This window comes from Petromyzon marinus, chromosome 50 (assembly GCF_048934315.1).
Source record: "Petromyzon marinus isolate PM22_M1 ecotype Great Lakes invasive population chromosome 50, UKy_Petmar_22M1.pri1.0, whole genome shotgun sequence".
Taxonomy (NCBI): Eukaryota; Metazoa; Chordata; class Hyperoartia; order Petromyzontiformes; family Petromyzontidae; genus Petromyzon; species Petromyzon marinus.
The window spans coordinates 4689312-4714265 of NC_133716.1; the positions used below are offsets into that span (position 1 = coordinate 4689312).

At 54.8% G+C, this 24954-nt stretch overlaps 1 protein-coding gene across 4 annotated transcripts in view; it reads right to left on the bottom strand.

Moving 5' to 3' along the window:
- The window catches only part of LOC116953190 (rab GTPase-activating protein 1-like), a 182053-nt gene that overhangs the window by 96851 nt on the left and 60248 nt on the right, over nucleotides 1-24954 (bottom strand). For all 4 annotated transcript variants that reach the window (XM_076074800.1, XM_076074802.1, XM_076074801.1 and 1 more), the window contains exon 13: nucleotides 13857-14007. In XM_076074800.1, coding sequence (XP_075930915.1) covers nucleotides 13857-14007 — 151 coding nt within the window. The remainder of the gene's footprint in view (nucleotides 1-13856; nucleotides 14008-24954) is intronic.

Sequence of the window (24954 nt, forward strand, 5' to 3'; positions counted from 1 at the left end):
TGTGTGTAGGGGGGGTGTAGGGGGGTGTGTAGAGGGGGGTGTGTGGGGGGGGGTGTAGGGGTGTGTAGAGGGGTGTGTACAGTAGGGGGGGTGTAGGGGGGTGTGTAGAGGGGGGTGTGTAGAGGGGGGGGTGTAGAGGGGGTGTAGGGGAGTTGTAGGGGTGTGTACAGTAGGGGAGTGTAGAGGGGGGTGTGTAGAGTAGGGGGGTGTATAGGGGTGTGTACAGTAGGGGGGGGTGTAGGGGTGTGTACAGTAGGGGGGTGTGTAGGGGGGTGTGTAGGGGTGTGTACAGTAGGGGGGGTGTAGGGGGGTGTGTGTAGGAGGGGTGTAGGGGGGGGTGTGTACAGTAGGGGTGTGTGTAGGGGTGTGTACAGTAGGGGTGTGTGTAGGGGTGTGTAGAGGGGGGTGTACAGTAGGGGGGGTGTAGGGGGGTGTGTACAGTAGGGGCTGCGTGTGCTGTGTGCGTGCGTGGGGAGCGGTGGCGCAGTGGTTAGAGCGCTGCTCTATGAAGCCCCAGTTTACATTGCCTGCCTCACCTGTACCGTCTGTCTCACCTGTACCGTCTGTCTAACCTGTACCGTCTGCCTCACCTGTACCATCTAACTCGTCTGTAGTGTCTGTCTCACCTGTACCATCTAACTCGTCTGTACCGTCTGTCTCACCTGTACCGTCTGTCTCACCTGTACCGTCTAACTCGTCTGTACCGTCTGTTTCACCTGTACCGTCTGCCTCACCTGTACCGTCTAACTCGTCTGTACCGTCTGTCTCACCTGTACCGTCTGTCTCACCTGTACCGTCTGTCTCACCTGTACCGTCTGTCTCACCTGTACCGTCTGTCTCACCTGTACCGTCTAACTCGTCTGTACCGTCTGTTTCACCTGTTCCGTCTGTAGTCTCCTTCTCGTCGGAACTTTCTCCTTCGTATCGTCTCTCGCACCTTTGCTCCATTCATCTGACCGTCCCATTCGTTCCATCACAACATTAGTTCCGCACAAATTGATCCATTAGCCTGATGTAAAAGATATACATATATTCATAACAGAAAAACCCCGCTGCATATATTCCCACGTCAAAGAAACAGCGATTGTTGTGCACGCAGTTGAACGCACCAATCGCAATCTACGAATCGATATCGATTGACCAATCGTCACCTACCTTGGTCAACACACTGTCACCTCCACCCCTCCCATCTCCCCCCCTCACCTCCAAGCAACAACAAAGATCACCCGTATAGCCTTTAACTGTTAGGGGCAAGTGCCCTTTACGGGCGACTATCGGCGCACGAGGGGGTTGGTGTGGCCTCCACCGCCACGCACTGCCGCCATTCTCTCCCCGATTGTTGATGGTTTACGCTACACGCTAGGTATTTATTTGAGGCTGAGTCGACCGAGGGGAGGCCCAGGATTGGTCCATCACACACACACATACACACACGTCCACTTACTACTCCACTACCCCTCCCTCCATCACACACACACACACATCCACTAACTAATACACTACCCCTCCCTCAATCACACACACACGTGCCATTCCCTGCAGCGGATTTTCCGTAGCTGGCCGACACGTGGAGCGTGGAGGTAATGAGAACGACCGACCTCTTGCAACGGCAATGAACGCGTCAAAGTGATGTGGCTCAGCGTTTCAGCTCCGTGGACAGCTGCCCTCTCAGAGTCGACTGGCCTCCACACACGCACTCACAGCAATAACACTATCGAGTGCAGTATATGTGATGTAAGTTTCAGCACTGTGGACAGCTCCCCTCTCACAGTCGTGTGCAGTATGTGTGATGTAGGTTTCAGTACCCTGGACAGCTCCCCTCTCAGAGCAGAGTGCAGTATATGGGATGTAGCTTTCGGCACCATGGACAGATCCCTTCCCAGAGTGGAGTGCAGTAAGTGGGATGTAGGTTTTCATTATCGTGGACAGCTCCCCTTTAATGTATGTATGCAATGGTAGCTGACCTCCACCAACGCACCTCACAGCAATAACGCTTTATAGAATGTGGCTCAAGATAAATAATTAGCGTCGCTGTGGAGAATAAAAACAACAGAACAGATAAGCAGACAACACACCTCGTTCACATACCTGTCCGCACCAGTCCAGAGTTTACTCGTACAGAATAAACGCTGCTGAAATTATTCACTACCAGAAGGCCGTGGAGCCGAAGGGTTGTGTAAAGATTCATATTTTGTATATATGTTTTAATGCGGCGAGACAGATAGATGAAGGATATGTATCGTCTGCTTATCTATGTTTTTGCATGCAGTACACGAGTTCTACGTTTCAGAACCATGGACAGCTCCCCACTCACAGGTGCAGTCAGAGCGACACTGTTACATCGGTTCTACGTTTCAGAACCATGGACAGTTCCCCACTCACACAGGGCTTCTCAGCACACACATACACACGACAATAGTGCCACATGGGACGCATTAGATAAGTAGACACAAAGTCACCTTCACATATCCATCTCTCCACACACATAGTTATCTCGCTGTGACTGTTCCACCTGAAGACGGAAGCTTGCGTTGCCTCCGAAACGTCGTGATTTAATTTAGTTGTTTTCTATTTTAAATTTTATTTTACCTACGTGACTTTACCGAAAAAAACAAAGAGTACACACAAACATGTACATTGTTTTATTACACATTCCATCACCTGCACGGCCTTCGCTCTGGGAGTGGAGTATTTCAGCACCATCGGTTCAACACGAACAAACTCTGCACCAGGTTTGTGACACTCAAGCACGAGTCAGGCTTCCTTGAAAACACATGGGGCGTGTGTTTGAGCACAATGAAGAGCGAGCTTCGCTCACACCGGCCATCTCCAAAGGACTCAATTGTAATTCTAAGGGGAGGAGGAATGCAGGTTTCAGAGCTCTGGACAGCTCCCCTCCCACAGTGTGCCCTCTCAACAGACACACGCCGAGCAGTAGCGCTATACGAGTACAGGACTCCTCCACTTACGAGCATTCGACTGACGAACTTTCAGAGATACGAACAAACGTGGCCGTAGGTCCAGTTGCCTGTTGGGACCGAGAGTCATAAGTCCAACCGCCACGCACTAGATGCCGGTGGTGGCATCTACATCTGCAGAACATGAAGAACCAGTGGCATCTACACCTGCAGAACATGAAGAACCAGTGGCATCTACATCTGCAGAACATGAAGAACCAGTGGCATCTACATCTGCAGAACATGAAGAACCAGTGGCATCTACATAACGTGACGACACCAGTGGCATCTACATCTACACGAGATTATACAACTTTCAAAGCCATTCCCCCGTGTTTTATGTCGACAGGAGTCAAGTTGAACTTACGAACAAATCGACTTACGAACAGACCTTTGGAACCTAACTCGTTCGTAAGTGGAGGCGTCGCTGTACTGCATATGCGGTACATGTTTCAGCACCCCATCGGGCTACATCTTAGGGGTCTCGCACCAATAACACGACACAAGGTCTAGGTCTCTGCGTCACAGGCTCTCTAACCCGCTCACTCTGGGCTCACACACAAAGACGAACATAATCCACTTGACAGAGTGTTGGGGCAACTGCTGCTAGCAAGCAGCGCCTATCAAGGCCGGCACGGCGCACGAGGGGGGGGGGGGGTGGGGGGGGGGGGTGGCCAGCACCACGCACCCGCCGCCTTTGTTATCCCACGTGGCAATGTTGACTACACATCGCACCGGGTACTCATTTGAGGCCGAGTCAACCTAGGAGGAGGCCCAGGACCGGTTCAGATAATCGCCACCGGCGTTAGTTGTTGGTGGCCGCGAGCAGGGAATCGAACTCCGGCAGTGGCCGTGTTCGCGGCGCTCCCTACCACAGCACCGGTGAGGACGTCCGCCCGTGGAGACGGAGCAATGTGCTGGGTCCACCCGTGGAGATGGAGCAATGTGCTGGGTCCACCCGTGGAGATGGAGCAATGTGCTGGGACCACCCGTGGAGATGGAGCAATGTGCTGGGTCCACCCGTGGAGATGGAGCAATGTGCTGGGACCACCCGTGGAGATGGAGCAATGTGCTGGGACCACCCGTGGAGATGGAGCAACGTGCTGGGACCACCCGTGGAGATGGAGCAATGTGCAGGGACCACCCGTGGAGATGGAGCAACGTGCTGGGACCACCCGTGGAGACGGAGCAACGTGCTGGGACCACCCGTGGAGATGGAGCAACGTGCTGGGACCACCCGTGGAGACGGAGCAACGTGCTGGGACCACCCGTGGAGATGGAGCAACGTGCCGGGACCACCCGTGGAGATGGAGCAACGTGCTGGGACCACCCGTGGAGATGGAGCAATGTGCTGGGACCACCCGTGGAGACGGAGCAATGTGCTGGGACCACCGGTGGAGACGGAGCAACGTGCTGGGTCCACCCGTGGAGATGGAGCAACGTGCTGGGACCACCCACGGGCTTTCGGCTCACTGCGGGAACCTGCGGCGGAGCGCCGGATGGCTCGCGGCCCCGATGCGAGCGAATTGTGACGGCGTGCGCAAGGCCTCCATCCAGCAGTGGATGAACATGGCTCATGGCTCACGACACTTTTGTTTGTAATCGTCGCCTTCGTCTGGAAGGCGATGGGGAATGTCTCTGCGCTGCCGCCGACCATGTTTCGCGTGAAGAATTCTGAAGGTGTCATCTCAACAAAGGGCCCTACCGCCCTCACCCCTCTCCCGTAACATTACCTTACGGCCGACGGTAAAGCTTTCGTAAATAATAATCGCGACTTATTTATTTATATAAAATCCCCCCCCCACCCCACCCCCCTCCACCGTCGCCACCACCGTCCCCTCCCACCCCATCCAGCGAGCTTCATAACTAAATAATATCAAAGGTCACGTGCGCTCCCACGCGACCCCGGCAAGTCAATTAATATCGCTCGCTTTCCAATTAAGCGCGTGGTAATAAAGGGGCGTGGCGACAGGCTGGGTGATTGGCGTGTGGGGGGGGGCACGCGCCACCCACGCAACCCCTCCCCCCCCAATCGCCCCCACCCCCTCCCCCACCACACCACCTTCCCCGCCACCTCCGCCACGCAGCCCACACCCCGCCAAACCCCCCACCCCCTCCCCCCAGGCGCGTCGAGACACTCGCCCGTGAGTGCAGCTGAGAGCTGAACGTTCCAACATAGGTCCGCAGAGCTTGGGCAATTATGGGGATTGCGTTACCCCCGCCGCAGCCGCTCGCACGCGTGGGTTCTCTCCGGGCACTCTTGGTATCGTCCCAAGTGTGTGGGTATACACACACACACGTACATATATATGCGTGTGTATATATACACGCAGTTGTAAATGGAGTTGGCCTAACGTTCCAATAATGCTTTGCAATGTGTTGGAGATTGTCAATGGCGGAGCCAGTGGGGGGGGGGGGGGGGGGGGGTGGCACGTGCCCCCCCAATGATCCGATCGAAATCCCTAATTTCGATCGGATCATTGTAATAAATCGGCATTTTGCGACCCCAACTGCCACTGTGTTGCATATTATTACCTGCCAGGGACTCTGTGAGATGATGGGACAATAGTCCGAGTTCATAATTGGCAATAGGTAACGGCAAAGCGGTTATAAGTGACTCACAGAATTGTGCGCAGTTGCGTACACAGCACACGACTTCCCTGAAGGCATCAACACCTCAAGCCGATCACACAACGCCATTCGATTTCGACCCTCGATCGATGGCCGCGCCATCGCCGCACACGCGTCGAATAAAAAGCAAGGGGCAAGTCCTTTACTTACTAACAACTCCTCTATCATTGTTCATTGCTGGAGAGGTTCCCCGCCCCCCCCCACCACCTGAAAATCCTGGCTCCGCCATTGGAGATTGTGCGTTACCGGCGCACTGCAGTAGGCCTATGCTCTGCTGGTCGCGTGTGGTGGGGGGTAAAGTGTGGGGAACTCCCACCACCAGAATTAAATGCGTCCAGCCTGCGTGGACAAGTAGGCCAAAACAGTCGCGAGAAGGGGCCATTCTCCGGACAGCGGCCTCGAGCGGAGGCCCTTGCCACCAGCAGTGGCGTGGGCAAGCAACTCTGGGGACGTCGGGCTGATGACGATGACTCGATGCCGCCCAATTCACATACACCAGGGAGGAGAAGGGAGGCATCATCGTCACCATCATCATCATCATAATCGCAGCAACAGCGGCGAAATCACCACTCGGCCCGCTCCTCCCGACAATTATCTGGCTCATCGACCACCTCCCGTGGACGATTCACAGCTGCTGCCCGACGCCGCCGGCAACGAGCCGCACGCGGAGGGAGACGACCTCCGATTTCAATCGCCGCCCGGGGCCTGCGTGAGGATCAGCCGAGGGCGACCCCCCGTGACCCTCATCCAGCTTCAGACTCCAGCAGCAAAACAAACGACGACGACGACAAGAAGGCTCTTTAAAAAAAATCGGCAGAGGGAATGTTTTCTTTGTGTTACGATGATGGGCTCCTATTTTTTTTCCCTTCTTCCACTTTACAGATGTGATTCATCGTTGGCATTAGCAAAGCTCATGGGGCTCTCACGGGGGGAGGGGGAATCTGCATCTACGGTTTCCAGAGTTCAGACTTCGCGGCGGTGAGCATGGGTGGCTATGTACAACAGAGGCGGTTGGGTTCGATCGCGCCACCACCCGACACAGCCAATTAGTAAGGTCGTGTCACGTGAAGAAAACGTGTCGCTTCGTCCCTGGTACAGCACCAACGGTGTGCTGGAGAGTCACCCCACCGCAACATTTACAATTCGTGTAACGTGACGTTTCGCCGGTAATTACAGCCGGCACCATCGTGCGATTTTTCAACACCAAATGCGAGCTCGGGCAACACAACAACAACAACAACAACACAAACAACACAAACAGTCCCAGACCACGCCAAGACGACACACAGCCCCTCAATTAAATTCCACAGAGATGAAAATATGGGCAGCCTTTTTCAAGTGTTTTTTTTTTGCAAAAATAAACGCAATCAGCAAAAAATTTTGACTTAAAGCTTTCGTGACTGCAGGAATTCATATTCTTTGGGTCTTTCGGTAAAGTCACGTCGATAGGTTACGAAAAATAACAAAAAACTACGACGTTTCGATCGCAACACGAGCGATCGTCATCCTCCGAAGAAAACGCAATGAGCAATTTCCTGACGAACCGCACTGCGCTTCCTCTCGTCTTTAGGTCAACATCGAAATAAAACAATTTTTAAGCAGATCCCATACGCGTGCTAGCCCTCTCGCGGATCGGAGTCGCGATCACGAAGGCTCATCAAGCGCGGCAAAGCCACCAATTTAACACGCAGGGCTTTCGCCTGCAGGAGGATTTCTCCACAAATCTGCCCGTATGCCTGATGATGCTGGTTGCAATTACCGGCGAAACGTCACGTTCTAGATTTGAAGCTTTCGTGACTGCAAGGATCCATACTCTTTGGTTCTATTCGGTAAAGTTGTTTTATTTTATACCTACGTGACTTTACTAAACGTCACGTTACAATAATTGTAAAAGTTGTAGTGGGGTTACTCTCCAACACACCGGTAGTGCTGTACCAGTAACGGATTGGCACTTTCTGTTTACGTGACAAACCTTACTAATTGGCTGTGTCGGGTGGTTGCGGGTTTAACGACACATTTATATATTTACGCGATCCAACCCACATAAAATAAAAAAACTCTAATGTGGTGAAATCTATGTACTTATGCAATGTGCACCTATATGCTTTATATTTTTAGAACTTTTTTTTAATTTCCAGTGACTTGCTTCCCTCCTATCGTTGTTTGCATCGCTTGCCGCTGTAACGTTGCTCACCCACAGTGCCCCTACTGGGCATCTGCGAGTACGAAAAGAGCTTCACGGCTCATCGGATTACTCCTCCTGCAGCCTAAATAAAGATTCTCAACCTCTCCTCACGGTCGGGGGGACGAATAAACTGAGGAGCAATTAGCCGCCTCCACGCGCTGACGGTGCGTGCGTGCGTGCGTCCGCCACTAGCGGCGCGCGGGCACAAGCGAACGCGGCGGTGAAATAAGCTGCACGTGAGCACATCGGCTTCATGAGGCGCGCGGCAAGTCGCGAGCGCGGCTGCAATTACGCAGAGAGGCGGATTGAAGAGTGGCGTCACGTGGGTCCGGAGAGAACACGTGCCCGGGCTAAGAGACGTCAGGCTCAGACACAGCAGCAGCAGCATAGCGAGCGGTAAGGGGGAGCGAGTTTGGTTTGGGGGGGGGGGGGCGGCCGGACCGATACGTACGCACGGTCGGGCTCTCCGGTAACGCCGCGTGCCGTCGTTGGATGACGCGACGCGGCGGCGAACGCATCGGGGAGCGTGCGTTTGTCACGTGACGCGGCACGCGGATTGGACGCGACGCGACCGAGCGAGCGGAGCGACGTCGGCAGCACCGGTGGGAAGGAGCGGTCGCGTCGCGGTCCGTAGCGTCGTCGTAGGGATGCTGCTGGATGCTTCCGAGACGCTGCCCACGCGTGCGCGCTCTCGCGGACTGCGCTTTACCCCCGACATTGTGCATTACTCAGGTTCGCGATGTGTTCCATGACACGGTGTTCTACAGGAACGCTACTACCGCCGCGTTCGAGGAGAACGCGGCGGTACAATGACCTTCTTTCGCACCGCACGTAGCCAAACCGCGCTAACCGGAGGCACGAGGTTGCCATCGCCAAGACGAACGATGGAGCGGCACGATGAGGAGAGAGGCTGAGGGGGAGAGGGAGAGAGAAAGGGGGCACGTCCGCTGCGGAGACGGAGCGATGGAACCGTTGCTTCCGGCGCGGGTCGCGATGTGGATTTCTTGCATCATCAGGATCGTAACGTGGTGCTGTGACCGTGCTATAACCGCCCTTGCACTTTCACCGTCGTCATCCAGCAGTGGATTGATCGTGGCGACGACGACGACGACGAAAGGCCGCCGTGAGAGCGTCCGTCGCTGCCGACCTGCCACGTCGCCGGCGGGGCCCCAACGTCATCGCCCCGTTTGTGTTTTTGGAGGGTAATTCAATTTCACGATTCGTTGACTTCCAGCAGCAGCAGCAGCAACAACAACAACAGGGAATGGGAGAGGCGGGGGGGAGAAGAGGAGGAGGAGAGGCTGGGTGAGAGCGAGAGAGCTAATTAATGACACGGGCGCGCGTGTGAGAACGGGGGCGCCCCCGAGCCAACTCGCCGCGCGTGCACCGAATGTACGGACGGTGCCTCGCTCGTGGGGCCTACACCACAAGACCACCACCATCATCATCATCACCGTCGTCATCCAGCAGTGGATCGCTCGTGACGACGACGACGACGACTGCTGCGGCGGCGGCGGTGACGCGCGACCGACTCTGACTTCCTTCTCGGCGGTTTGGTCAAACACAAACGAAAACAATTTGTCATCGTTTCGTGTTAACCGCCCTGGCACGTCGCACCCGCAGGCAGTTGCCGCGGGGCAGAGTGGCGGCCGTGGCGGGGGAGGGGTCCACGTAGACCCCACGCTGCCGGAGACGCAGCGCTGGGAAGGGTATGGCACAGGTGGAGATAAAGGCGCAGCCCTGCAATTGCCTGGCGGCGGACGGGGCCCCTCTGCCCCTCCGGCCCCCCGCCCGAGGGTGCCGCGTGGCCCCACTCGTCCAGGCCGGTGTCGTCTCGGAGTCTTGGAAGAGGGGTGGGGGGAGGAGCACCCCCCGCTGAACACCGCCGGCAAGGAGACCGGCGCGTGGCTCTGTGGCCACGTGGGCTAACGCCCACTCGCGATGTCACATCGGCGTACGTATATATTATGCGTGGTCATTTGGGTTGGTTGTTTTTTTTTCTCTCTCGTGTACCCGATGCCCTAACTGTGGAAAAGCATTGGCTAGAGAAACCCCACCACTAAACGAAACAAATGTTTATTTTTTTATTTTAACCAGGCAAGGCCCACTGAGCTATATGTTGCTCTCTATCAGAAGCGACCTGGCCATCACACCTGACAGCTCAGCGAATTGGCTCATCGCGTGGAAAATGAAGAGCAACCAAACACTCTGAATGGCTGATGTTGATTCTACATGTGCAGGGAAAAGCCAGAGGATCATCACAACCACCACCATCATCACCATCTCCACCACTGTCACCACGATTGACGCCACCACAATCACCACCACCGCCGCCGCCACAATCGCCACGATCACCACGATCACCACGATCACCACAATCACCACCATTCCCACCTGTGCGTATGTTGAACCTCATTCGCGCCGCACGTAGCCAACCGTGCTACGTAGAGGTGTGGGACAATGGCAGTGATGCAGCGGTCGTTGTTGTTGTTGTTGTTATCGCGAGCAAGTGTGAAGTGTCCGACCCCTATGACCTCGTCAGCTGTGTGGAGTGGGGGGTGGGGGCAGTGGCGGTGGGGAGGGGGGGGGGGTAGCATGAGGGGAGGGGCTGTAGAACAAAGGGCCCCGTATGCTCCGAGCTGATAAGAGATCTCAGCTGCCACGAGGAAACCTCTGGGTGCACCTAGGCTGGCACGAGCCAGGCTGGCACGAGCCAGGCTAGGTGGCTTTCCGCGTACGTGCGTTTGCGCGTGTGCGTGCGTGCGTGCAGTCTGTGTGAGTGTGGGGAGCGGTGGCGCAGCGGTTAGCGCGCTGCGCTACGAACCCGGCCACCCGAGTTCAATTCCCGCTCACGGCCAACGCCGGTGACGAACATCTGAACCGGTCCTGGGCCTCCCCTAGGTCGACTCAGCCTCAAATGTGTACCTGGTGCGATGCCTAAAAATATCGCCACGAGCGAGACAAAGACGACCCGGCGTGGGGCTGCCCACCCACCCCCTCGTGTGTCGTCGCGGCCTTCATAGGTGCTCGCTAACAGCACTTGCCCCAACAGTCTGTGGAGTCTACACGGGGGATCTTTGTCTTTGCGTGTGGCCTCTGGGTTTATCCAAAGCACCGATTGGCTCAACGCCGACGTACAAACAGCACAGCGGCAGGCCCAGGTCACAACGCGGTACAGGTTCGCCCTCATTGCCCGGCTACAACAAAACCGCTTACTGCTCTAGACATTTGACTCCACGAGTGTGACAGGAACCGGTAATGAACTGGCGAGGATCACCGGCACCGCGCTCCGGCCAAGATCGCCGGGACCGCGTTCCGATCAGGAATGACCGGGACCATGATAACAAACAGAGCAATTGGTGCGGAGTGCGTGCCGCGAGATGTGAGTCACAGGAGCCCCCCCCCGCCCCCCCCCCGCAAAGAAAAGAGGAATTTGATTAAAATAAAACCACACAGAACAAGCACACTCGCCGCATATTAATACAGCCGCGTGGGCGGCTGAGGCGTGGAGTGGTGGAAGGTGGCGGTGCTGCTCATGTTAATGGCGGGTTGGTGACTGCTGTTGTTGACGGCGGTGGCGGCGACGGTGGTGACGGTGGTGATAGAGGCGGTTGGTGGTGGTGACGGTGGTGATAGAGGCGCTTGGTGGTGGTGGTGACGGTGGTGATAGAGGCGGTTGGTGGTGGTGACGGTGGTGATAGAGGCGGTTGGTGGTGGTGGTGGTGGTGATAGAGGCGGTTGGTGGTGGTGGTGGTGGTGACGGTGGTGATAGAGGCGGTTGGTGGTGGTGGTGACGGTGGTGATAGAGGCGGTTGGTGGTGGTGGTGACGGTGGTGATAGAGGCGGTTGGTGGTGGTGGTGACGGTGGTGATAGAGGCGGTTGGTGGTGGTGACGGTGGTGATAGAGGCGCTTGGTAGTGGTGACGGTGGTGATAGAGGCACTTGGTGGTGGTGGTGGTGACGGTAGTGATAGAGGCGCTTGGTGGTGGTGGTGACGGTGGTGATAGAGGCGCTTGGTGGTGACGGTGGTGATAGAGGCGGTTGGTGGTGGTGGTGACGGTGGTGATAGAGGCGGTTGGTGGTGGTGGTGGTGACGGTGGTGATATAGGCACTTGGTGGTGGTGACGGTGGTGATAGAGGCGGTTGGTGGTGGTGACGGTGGTGATAGAGGCGCTTGGTGGTGGTGGTGGTGACGGTGGTCATAGAGGCGGTTGGTGGTGGTGACGGTGGTGATAGAGGCGGTTGGTGGTGGTGGTGGTGGTGACGGTGGCACCGGTGGACGCAGTGGTGAGTGTGGTGCACTCCGAGCCCGGCGAGCCGAGTTCGATCTCCGCTCATGGCCAACACCGTACCCTGGGCCTCGTCAAGGTCGGCTCGGCCTCGAATGAGTGCCTGGTGCGGTGTAGTAAACATCGTCACCGGGGAGACAAAAGCGGCCGGGCGTGATGCTGGCCACCCATCCCCTCGTGTGCCGTGCCGGCCTTCATAGGTGCTCGCTAACAGCGCTTGCCACAAAAGTCTGTTAAGGCTATCCGGGGGATCTTTGTATTTTGGTGGTGATAAGAGGTGGTGGTGATGATGATGAGATGCTAATGGAGGTAGTGATGATGGTGATAGTGGTGGTTGTGGTGGTGCTAGCGGTGGTGTTGGTAACAGCGGGGTTGGTAGTGGTGATAATGTTGATAGAGGTGGTGGTGATGGTAATATTCGTGATGGTGGTGGTGGCGGTGGTGATGGTATTGGAGGTAGTGCTGGCAATGGTGCTGGTAATGATGGTAATAGTGATGATGGTGATCATGGTGGTGGTGAGTGGTTGAGCGAATGAGTGGGTGGGTGAGTTGGTGAGTGAGTGGGTGGATGAGGGAGTTGGTGAGTGAGTGGGTGAGTGAGTGGGTGGGTGAGTGGGAGTGGGTGAGTGAGTGGGTGAGTGAGTGGGTGAGCGTGTGAGTGTGTGTGTGTGAATGTGTAAGTCTGTGAGTGTGTGAGTGGGTGAGTGAGTTGGTGAATGAGTGGGTGAGTGGGTGAGTGTGTGAGTGAGTGGGTGAGTGAGTGAGTGGGTGAGTGAGTGAATGTGTGAGTGAGTGGTTGAGTGAGTGTGTGAGTGAGTCTGCGGGTGAGCGAGTTGGTGAGTGTCGGTGAGTGAGTTGGTGAGTGTGGGTGAGTTGGTGAATGAGAGAGTGGGTGAGTGGATGTGTGAGTGGGTGAATGTGTGGATGAGTGTGTGTGATCTCTCTCAAAATTGCCAGGATATCGTTGTTAGACGACGTAACGGGCAAAGAGCGGTGTGGGGACATCGGAGCCGGGCCAGCTTTGTCTCCCCAGTAACAATAACGTACAATTTAAAATACGAACAGTTTTCGTTCTCAGAATGATTCACAGACAAGCGGGGGGGGAGGGCAGTCAGAACCGGCGTTGTTAATAATTGCCCAAGTTCTGTGTGCCTACATCTGTGTATTTGGCTAACTCTGCAAACGAGTGGGAAAGATATCGGAGTACCTCCAACAATTTCCCAAGCTCTGTGCTCCTATCTTACGAAGCTTGTCCAAACTATAGTGCCGTGCCGAGCAATAGCGGGGGCACCCTTGTACATCCCGCAGCGGGGCGGGGGGGGGGGGGGGGGGCCAGATGCTCCTCATTCGTCGAGGCATCGGCGGCCGGCTCATCGCTCACGGAAATGAACACGGGGGGTTTTGGTGGGGTGACGCCAAAGGTAAAAGCGGTTCACGCGATCGAGCTGCGACGACAGGGGGAGACCTTGGTTCCGTGTGACATCCGCTTCCGCGGGGCCGTTGTCCAACGTGAGGGGCGCGATGCCGCCGCTCACTTACCGTGGGTGCTCCGGACGGTCAGGACGCAAAAGTGAAAAAAAGTTTAAAAAAAAAAAAAAGTAGAAAAGTGGACGCATGCCGTACCCCGCACTCTCGGTACGATTCAACGCGGGGTCACGGGGAGGTCGCAGGCGGGTCACGGTCAGGTCACGGGGTCACCGGAGAGGGTCGCGGGAGGTCGAGGGCCGGTGGCCGCGTCACGTGGGGGAGAGTGGGTGGTGGTGGGGGGGGGTTGCCGCGGCGACGTTGGCTCACCTTGGCGACGAGCATGCGGTAGTTGTCAAGCATGGCGTCGTCGTCACGGCAACCGGCGAGCAGCTGCCACACGTCGCCCCGCAGCGCCTCGGGGACTCCGCCACGCACCAGCGCCGGGAGCTGGCGCGGGCGCACGCTCGGGTTGCCGTGCCTGGGGGGGCGGGGCACGGGGGGGGGGGGCACGGGGGGGAGGGGCGTGAAGGTGAGTAGAGGTTAGAAGAGAAAAGACGAAGAAGGGTGGGGGAGGGGGGTGTCAGTGAGTGGATTGGGGTGGGGGTGGGTAAGAAGGCGGCAAGGAGGAGAAGGGGGCGAGGGGACAGGACAGCCGGGACGCGTGGAGACACGGGGACACAGGGACAGGGGGCCAGGGACTAGGCGGACGGGGGACACGTGGGGACACGGGGAGTCGTGGGGACACGGGGGCACGGGGACAGGGGCGGTGGAGCGACGCGGGGGGAGGACACATTCCGCGGCGAGGACTCGGCCGGCCTCCATTTGTCTCCGCGATGACGACAGTTTTGATTAAATTTGCGTCGCTAATCACACGAGGCGACGCAAATTTACACGTTCGCACTGGAGCACAGAGAGTTTTAAAGGGCCCCACGGACTCACAGAGGATACGCCGAATCGCACACAGAGACCGACGGACTCGCACCGAGACTCGAACGCGCAAATGCAACGCTTTGCCGTCCGGGACTCCCCCCCCCCCCCCCCCCCCCCGGAGCGAGCTACCGCATTCGCGCTCTCGTGCGTAGTCGGGAATCGCGAACACGACGCTTCCTCAACTCTGATGCCGCGACCCAGAATCGTGGAGAATCATCGGATCGCCGGGAGGGGCCGACACCGAGAGGCTCATTTCAGCCTGACACCTACCCCCCCCCCACCCAGCCTAACCCAGCCCACAGAGCCCCCCCAACAACGCTCCCCGAGACCCCCGCCCCCCACCCCCCCCACACACCAACCCCCCACCCATCCAGCAGCGACGTTCTCGCCGTCGTCACTCCAACACGTCCGCCCTTCACCCCCCCCTCTCTCTCTCTCTAGCGCCGGGCAAACACCGCCCCCCCCCCTTCCTCCCCGCCCCACACAAGTCCCTTAATGAGTCATTAACCTAACGTGGTCACTGTGGCGCAGTGCTGATGGGAGCTGCTGCAGCTCGTGGTGGTGGTGGTTGTGGTGGTGGTTGTGGTGGTGGTTGTGGTGGTGGTGGTTGTGGTGGTCGAGAAGCGGCAATGCGAACCCGGCGAACCTATTCAGACCCACCCGCTCGTGCGCCGTGCCAGCCTGCACAAGTGCTGCTCGCTAACAGCACTTGCCCCAACAGTCTGCGAAGGCTATAGGAGGGATCTTTGCTTTTTGGTAAAGGAGGGGATGGGATGTTATGGGGATGACGGGGGGAGGTAGGATGAGTGGAGGGGTGGGGGCGGTGGAGGGGGGAGGAGGTGGCCGGAGGGGCAGGAATTGATGGGAAGGGATCGCGAGGTCAGCCAATCGAAGCGTGTTACTTTAATGGGAATTAAATCGCTCGGCAATTATGCGCCGACGATGGGAACCTCTTCTGTGTGTGCGTGCGGACAGGGGACCCGGGACGTCCTTGGACAAATGGACGGACAGCGTGGACGCAATACGTAATCGACACAAAGACAGACACATCAGCACTGCCCATAGACTCAGCACTGCACCATAGACTCAACACTGTCCATAGACTCAGCACTGCCCCATAGACTCAACACTGTCCATAGACTCAGCACTGCACCATAGACTCAGCACTGCCCATAGACTCAACACTGCCCCATATACTCAGCACTGCACCATAGACTCAGCACTACCCATAGACTCAGCACTGCACAATAGATTCAACACTGCACAATTGACACAGCACTGCACAATAGACTCAGCACTGCCCATAGACTGATCACTGCACCATAGACTCAGCACTGCCCATAGACTCAGCACTGTACAATAGACTCAGCACTGCACCATAGACTCAGCACTGCCCATATAATCATCACTGTACCAGACACTCAGCACTGCCCATAGACTCATCACTGCCCATAGACTCAACATTGCCCATAGACTCAGGACTGCACCATAGACTCAACACTATCCATAGACTCAGCACTGCCCCATAGACTCAACACTGTCCATAGACTCAGCACTGCCCCATAGACTCAACACTGTCCATAGACTCAGAACTGCCCCATAGACTCAACATCGCCCATAGACTCAGCACTGTCCATAGACTCAGCACTGCACCATAGACTCAGCACTGTACCATAGACTCAGCACTGCCCATAGACTAATCACTGCCCATAGACTCAACATTGCCCATAGACTCAGGACTGCACCATAGACTCAACACTATCCATAGACTCAGCACTGCCCCATAGACTCAACACTGTCCATAGACTCAGCACTGCCCCATAGACTCAACACTGTCCATAGACTCAGAACTGCCCCATAGACTCAACATCGCCCATAGACTCAGCACTGTGCATAGACTCAGCACTGCGCCATAGACTCAGCACTGCCCCATAGACTCAACACTGTCCATAGACTCAGCACTGCCCCATAGACTCAGCACGGTCCATGGACTCAACACTGCACCATAGGCTCAGCAATGCCCATAGACTCAGCACTGTCCATAGACTCAGCACTGCCCATAGACTCAGTACTGTCCATAGACTCAACACTGCCCATAGACTCAGCACTGTACCATAGACTCAGCACTGTCCATAGACTCAGCACTGCCCATAGACTCAGCACTGCACCATAGACTCAGCACTGCCCAGAGGCTCAGCACTGCCCATAGACTCAGCACTGTCCATAGACTCAGCACTGCCCATAGACTCAACACTGCCCATAGACTCAACACTGCCCATAGACTCAGCACTGCCCATAGACTCAGCACTGCACCATAGACTCAGCACTGCCCATAGACTCAGCACTGCACGAAAAACTCAGCACTGCCCATAGACTCAGCACTGTACCATAGACTCAGCACTGCACCATAGACTCAGCACTGTCCATAGACTCAGCACTGTCCATAGACTCAGCACTGCACCATAGACTCAGCACTGCCCATTGACTCAGCACTGCACCATAGACTCAGCACTGCTCATAGACTCAACACTGCCCATAGACTCAGCACTGCCCATAGACTCATCACTGTCCATAGACTCAGGACCGCACCATATACTCATCACTGCCCATAGACTCAACATTGCCCAAAGACTCAGGACTGCACCATAGACTCAAAACTGTCCATAGACTCAGCACTGCCCCATAGACTCAACACTTTCCATAGACTCAGCACTGCCCCATAGACTCACACTGTCCATAGACTCAGAACTGCCCCATAGACTCAACACTGCCCATAGACTCAGCACTGCACCATAGAATCAGCACTGCCCCATAGACTCAACACTGTCCATAGACTCAGCACTGCCCCATAGACTCAGCACTGTCCATAGACTCAGCACTGCACCATAGACTCAGCACTGCACCATAGACTCAGCACTGCCCATAGACTCATCACTGTCCATAGACTCAGCACTGCACCATAGACTCAGCACTGCCCCATAGACTCAACACTGCTCATAGACTCAGCACTGTCCATAGACTCAGCACTGCACCATAGACTCAGCACTGCCCCATAGACTCAACACTGCCCATAGGCTCAGCACTGCCCATAGACTCAGCACTGTCCATAGACTCAGCACTGCCCATAGACTCAGCACTGTCCATAGACTCAACACTGCCCATAGACTCAGCACTGCACCATAGACTCAGCACTGTCCATAGACTCAGCACTGCCCATAGACTCAGCACTGCCCATAGACTCAGTACTGCACCATAGACTCAACACTGCACCATAGACTCAGCACTGCCCTTAGACTCAGCACTGTCCATAGGCTCAGCACTGCCCATAGACTTAACATTGCACCATAGACTCAACACTGCACCATAGACTCAACACTTCTCATAGACTCAGCACTGCACCATAGACTCAGCACTGCCCATAGACTCAGCACTGCCCATAGACTCAGGACTGCACCATAGACTCAACATTGCACCATAGACTCAGCACTGCCCATAGACTTAGCACTGCACCGTAGACTCAGCACTGTCCATAGACTCAACACTGCCCATAGACTCACCACTGCCCATAGACTCAGCACTGTCCATAGACTCAGCACTGCACCATAGACTCAGCACTGTCCATAGACTTAGCACTGCCCATAGACTCAGCACTGCACCATAGACTCAGCACTGCCCATAGGCTCAACACTGCCCATAGACTCAACACTGCCCATAGACTCAGCACTGCCCATAGACTCAGCACTGCACCATAAACTCAGCACTGCCTATAGACTCAGCAGTGTACCATAGACTCAGCACTGCACCATAGACTCAGCACTGCCCATAGACTCAGCACTGCCCATAGACTCAGCACTGTACCATAGACTCAGCACTATACCATAGACTCAGCACTGCCCATAGACTCATCACTGCCCGTAGACTCAGCACTGCACCATAGACTCAACACTGCCCATAGACTCAGCACTCCCCATAGACTCAGCACTGTCCATAGACTCAGCACTGCACCATAGACTCAGCATTGTCAATAGACTCAGCACTGCCCATTGACTCAGCACTGCACCATAGACTCAACACTGTCCATAGACTCAGCACTGCACCATAGACTCAGCACTGCACCATAGACTCAGCACTGCCCATAGACTCATCACTGTCCATAGACTCAGCACTGCACCATAGACTCAGCACTGCCCCATAGACTCAACACTGCTCATAGACTCAACACTGCCCATAGACTCAGCACTGCCCATAGACTCATCACTGTCCATAGACTCAGGACCGCACCATATACTCATCACTGCCCATAGACTCAACATTGCCCAAAGACTCAGGACTGCACCATAGACTCAACACTGTCCATAGACTCAGCACTGCCCCATAGACTCAACACTTTCCATAGACTCAGCACTGCCCCATAGACTCACACTGTCCATAGACTCAGAACTGCCCCATAGACTCAACACTGCCCATAGACTCAGCACTGCACCATAGAATCAGCACTGCCCCATAGACTCAACACTGTCCATAGACTCAGCACTGCCCCATAGACTCAGCACTGTCCATAGACTCAGCACTGCACCATAGACTCAGCACTGCACCATAGACTCAGCACTGTCCATAGACTCATCACTGTCCATAGACTCAGCACTGCACCATAGACTCAGCACTGCCCCATAGACTCAGCACTGCCCCATAGACTCAACACTGCCCATAGGCTCAGCACTGCCCATAGACTCAGCACTGTCCATAGACTCAGCACTGCCCATAGACTCAGTACTGTCCATAGACTCAACACTGCCCATAGACTCAGCACTGTACCATAGACTCAGCACTGTCCATAGACTCAGCACTGCACCATAGACTCAGCACTGCCCATAGACTCAACACTGCCCATAGACTCAGCACTGTACCATAGACTCAGCATTGTCCATAGACTCAGCACTGTCCATAGACTCAGCACTGCCCATAGACTCAGCACTGCACCATAGACTCAGCACTGCCCAGAGGCTCAGCACTGCCCATAGACTCAGCACTGTCCATAGACTCAACACTGCCCATAGACTCAACACTGCCCATAGACTCAGCACTGCCCATAGACTCAGCACTGCACCATAAACTCAGCACTGCCTATAGACTCAGCAGTGTACCATAGACTCAGCACTGCACCATAGACTCAGCACTGCCCATAGACTCAGCACTGCCCATAGACTCAGCACTGTACCATAGACTCAGCACTATACCATAGACTCAGCACTGCCCATAGACTCATCACTGCCCGTAGACTCAGCACTGCACCATAGACTCAACAGTGCCCATAGACTCAGCACTCCCCATAGACTCAGCACTGTCCATAGACTCAGCACTGCACCATAGACTCAGCATTGTCAATAGACTCAGCACTGCCCATTGACTCAGCACTGCACCATAGACTCAGCACTGCTCATAGACTCAACACTGCCCATAGACTCAGCACTGCCCATAGACTCATCACTGTCCATAGACTCAGGACCGCACCATATACTCATCACTGCCCATAGACTCAACATTGCCCAAAGACTCAGGACTGCACCATAGACTCAAAACTGTCCATAGACTCAGCACTGCCCCATAGACTCAACACTTTCCATAGACTCAGCACTGCCCCATAGACTCACACTGTCCATAGACTCAGAACTGCCCCATAGACTCAACACTGCCCATAGACTCAGCACTGCACCATAGAATCAGCACTGCCCCATAGACTCAACACTGTCCATAGACTCAGCACTGCCCCATAGACTCAGCACTGTCCATAGACTCAGCACTGCACCATAGACTCAGCACTGCACCATAGACTCAGCACTGCCCATAGACTCATCACTGTCCATAGACTCAGCACTGCACCATAGACTCAGCACTGCCCCATAGACTCAACACTGCTCATAGACTCAGCACTGTCCATAGACTCAGCACTGCACCATAGACTCAGCACTGCCCCATAGACTCAACACTGCCCATAGGCTCAGCACTGCCCATAGACTCAGCACTGTCCATAGACTCAGCACTGCCCATAGACTCAGCACTGTCCATAGACTTAACACTGCCCATAGACTCAGCACTGCACCATAGACTCAGCACTGTCCATAGACTCAGCACTGCCCATAGACTCAGCACTGCCCATAGACTCAGTACTGCACCATAGACTCAACACTGCACCATAGACTCAGCACTGCCCTTAGACTCAGCACTGTCCATAGGCTCAGCACTGCCCATAGACTTAACATTGCACCATAGACTCAACACTGCACCATAGACTCAACACTTCTCATAGACTCAGCACTGCACCATAGACTCAGCACTGCCCATAGACTCAGCACTGCCCATAGACTCAGGACTGCACCATAGACTCAACATTGCACCATAGACTCAGCACTGCCCATAGACTTAGCACTGCACCGTAGACTCAGCACTGTCCATAGACTCAACACTGCCCATAGACTCACCACTGCCCATAGACTCAGCACTGTCCATAGACTCAGCACTGCACCATAGACTCAGCACTGTCCATAGACTTAGCACTGCCCATAGACTCAGCACTGCACCATAGACTCAGTACTGCCCATAGGCTCAACACTGCGCATAGACTCAACACTGCCCATAGACTCAGCACTGCCCATAGACTCAGCACTGCACCATAAACTCAGCACTGCCTATAGACTCAGCAGTGTACCATAGACTCAGCACTGCACCATAGACTCAGCACTGCCCATAGACTCAGCACTGCCCATAGACTCAGCACTGTACCATAGACTCAGCACTATACCATAGACTCAGCACTGCCCATAGACTCATCACTGCCCGTAGACTCAGCACTGCACCATAGACTCAACACTGCCCATAGACTCAGCACTCCCCATAGACTCAGCACTGTCCATAGACTCAGCACTGCACCATAAACTCAGCATTGTCAATAGACTCAGCACTGCCCATTGACTCAGCACTGCACCATAGACTCAACACTGTCCATAGACTCAGCACTGCACCATAGACTCAGCACTGCACCATAGACTCAGCACTGCCCATAGACTCATCACTGTCCATAGACTCAGCACTGCATCATAGACTCAGCACTGCCCCATAGACTCAACACTGCTCATAGACTCAACACTGCCCATAGACTCAGCACTGCCCATAGACTCATCACTGTCCATAGACTCAGGACCGCACCATATACTCATCACTGCCCATAGACTCAACATTGCCCAAAGACTCAGGACTGCACCATAGACTCAACACTGTCCATAGACTCAGCACTGCCCCATAGACTCAACACTTTCCATAGACTCAGCACTGCCCCATAGACTCACACTGTCCATAGACTCAGAACTGCCCCATAGACTCAACACTGCCCATAGACTCAGCACTGCACCATAGAATCAGCACTGCCCCATAGACTCAACACTGTCCATAGACTCAGCACTGCCCCATAGACTCAGCACTGTCCATAGACTCAGCACTGCACCATAGACTCAGCACTGCACCATAGACTCAGCACTGCCCATAGACTCATCACTGTCCATAGACTCAGCACTGCACCATAGACTCAGCACTGCCCCATAGACTCAGCACTGCCCCATAGACTCAACACTGCCCATAGGCTCAGCACTGCCCATAGACTCAGCACTGTCCATAGACTCAGCACTGCCCATAGACTCAGTACTGTCCATAGACTCAACACTGCCCATAGACTCAGCACTGTACCATAGACTCAGCACTGTCCATAGACTCAGCACTGCACCATAGACTCAGCACTGCCCATAGACTCAACACTGCCCATAGACTCAGCACTGTACCATAGACTCAGCACTGCCCATAGACTCAGCACTGTCCATAGACTCAGCACTGCCCATAGACTCAGCACTGCACCATAGACTCAGCACTGCCCAGAGGCTCAGCACTGCCCATAGACTCAGCACTGTCCATAGACTCAACACTGCCCATAGACTCAACACTGCCCATAGACTCAGCACTGCCCATAGACTCAGCACTGCACCATAAACTCAGCACTGCCTATAGACTCAGCAGTGTACCATAGACTCAGCACTGCACCATAGACTCAGCACTGCCCATAGACTCAGCACTGCCCATAGACTCAGCACTGTACCATAGACTCAGCACTATACCATAGACTCAGCACTGCCCATAGACTCATCACTGCCCGTAGACTCAGCACTGCACCATAGACTCAACAGTGCCCATAGACTCAGCACTCCCCATAGACTCAGCACTGTCCATAGACTCAGCACTGCACCATAGACTCAGCATTGTCAATAGACTCAGCACTGCCCATTGACTCAGCACTGCACCATAGACTCAGCACTGCTCATAGACTCAACACTGCCCATAGACTCAGCACTGCCCATAGACTCATCACTGTCCATAGACTCAGGACCGCACCATATACTCATCACTGCCCATAGACTCAACATTGCCCAAAGACTCAGGACTGCACCATAGACTCAAAACTGTCCATAGACTCAGCACTGCCCCATAGACTCAACACTTTCCATAGACTCAGCACTGCCCCATAGACTCACACTGTCCATAGACTCAGAACTGCCCCATAGACTCAACACTGCCCATAGACTCAGCACTGCACCATAGAATCAGCACTGCCCCATAGACTCAACACTGTCCATAGACTCAGCACTGCCCCATAGACTCAGCACTGTCCATAGACTCAGCACTGCACCATAGACTCAGCACTGCACCATAGACTCAGCACTGCCCATAGACTCATCACTGTCCATAGACTCAGCACTGCACCATAGACTCAGCACTGCCCCATAGACTCAACACTGCTCATAGACTCAGCACTGTCCATAGACTCAGCACTGCACCATAGACTCAGCACTGCCCCATAGACTCAACACTGCCCATAGGCTCAGCACTGCCCATAGACTCAGCACTGTCCATAGACTCAGCACTGCCCATAGACTCAGCACTGTCCATAGACTCAACACTGCCCATAGACTCAGCACTGCACCATAGACTCAGCACTGTCCATAGACTCAGCACTGCCCATAGACTCAGCACTGCCCATAGACTCAGTACTGCACCATAGACTCAACACTGCACCATAGACTCAGCACTGCCCTTAGACTCAGCACTGTCCATAGGCTCAGCACTGCCCATAGACTTAACATTGCACCATAGACTCAACACTGCACCATAGACTCAACACTTCTCATAGACTCAGCACTGCACCATAGACTCAGCACTGCCCATAGACTCAGCACTGCCCATAGACTCAGCACTGCCCATAGACTCAGGACTGCACCATAGACTCAACATTGCACCATAGACTCAGCACTGCCCATAGACTCACCACTGCCCATAGACTCAGCACTGCACCGTAGACTCAGCACTGTCCATAGACTCAACACTGCCCATAGACTCACCACTGCCCATAGACTCAGCACTGTCCATAGACTCAGCACTGCACCATAGACTCAGCACTGTCCATAGACTTAGCACTGCCCATAGACTCAGCACTGCACCATAGACTCAGCACTGCCCATAGGCTCAACACTGCCCATAGACTCAACACTGCCCATAGACTCAGCACTGCCCATAGACTCAGCACTGCACCATAAACTCAGCACTGCCTATAGACTCAGCAGTGTACCATAGACTCAGCACTGCACCATAGACTCAGCACTGCCCATAGACTCAGCACTGCCCATAGACTCAGCACTGTACCATAGACTCAGCACTATACCATAGACTCAGCACTGCCCATAGACTCATCACTGCCCGTAGACTCAGCACTGCACCATAGACTCAACACTGCCCATAGACTCAGCACTCCCCATAGACTCAGCACTGTCCATAGACTCAGCACTGCACCATAGACTCAGCATTGTCAATAGACTCAGCACTGCCCATTGACTCAGCACTGCACCATAGACTCAACACTGTCCATAGACTCAGCACTGCACCATAGACTCAGCACTGCACCATAGACTCAGCACTGCCCATAGACTCATCACTGTCCATAGACTCAGCACTGCACCATAGACTCAGCACTGCCCCATAGACTCAACACTGCTCATAGACTCAACACTGCCCATAGACTCAGCACTGCCCATAGACTCATCACTGTCCATAGACTCAGGACCGCACCATATACTCATCACTGCCCATAGACTCAACATTGCCCAAAGACTCAGGACTGCACCATAGACTCAACACTGTCCATAGACTCAGCACTGCCCCATAGACTCAACACTTTCGATAGACTCAGCACTGCCCCATAGACTCACACTGTCCATAGACTCAGAACTGCCCCATAGACTCAACACTGCCCATAGACTCAGCACTGCACCATAGAATCAGCACTGCCCCATAGACTCAACACTGTCCATAGACTCAGCACTGCCCCATAGACTCAGCACTGTCCATAGACTCAGCACTGCACCATAGACTCAGCACTGCACCATAGACTCAGCACTGCCCA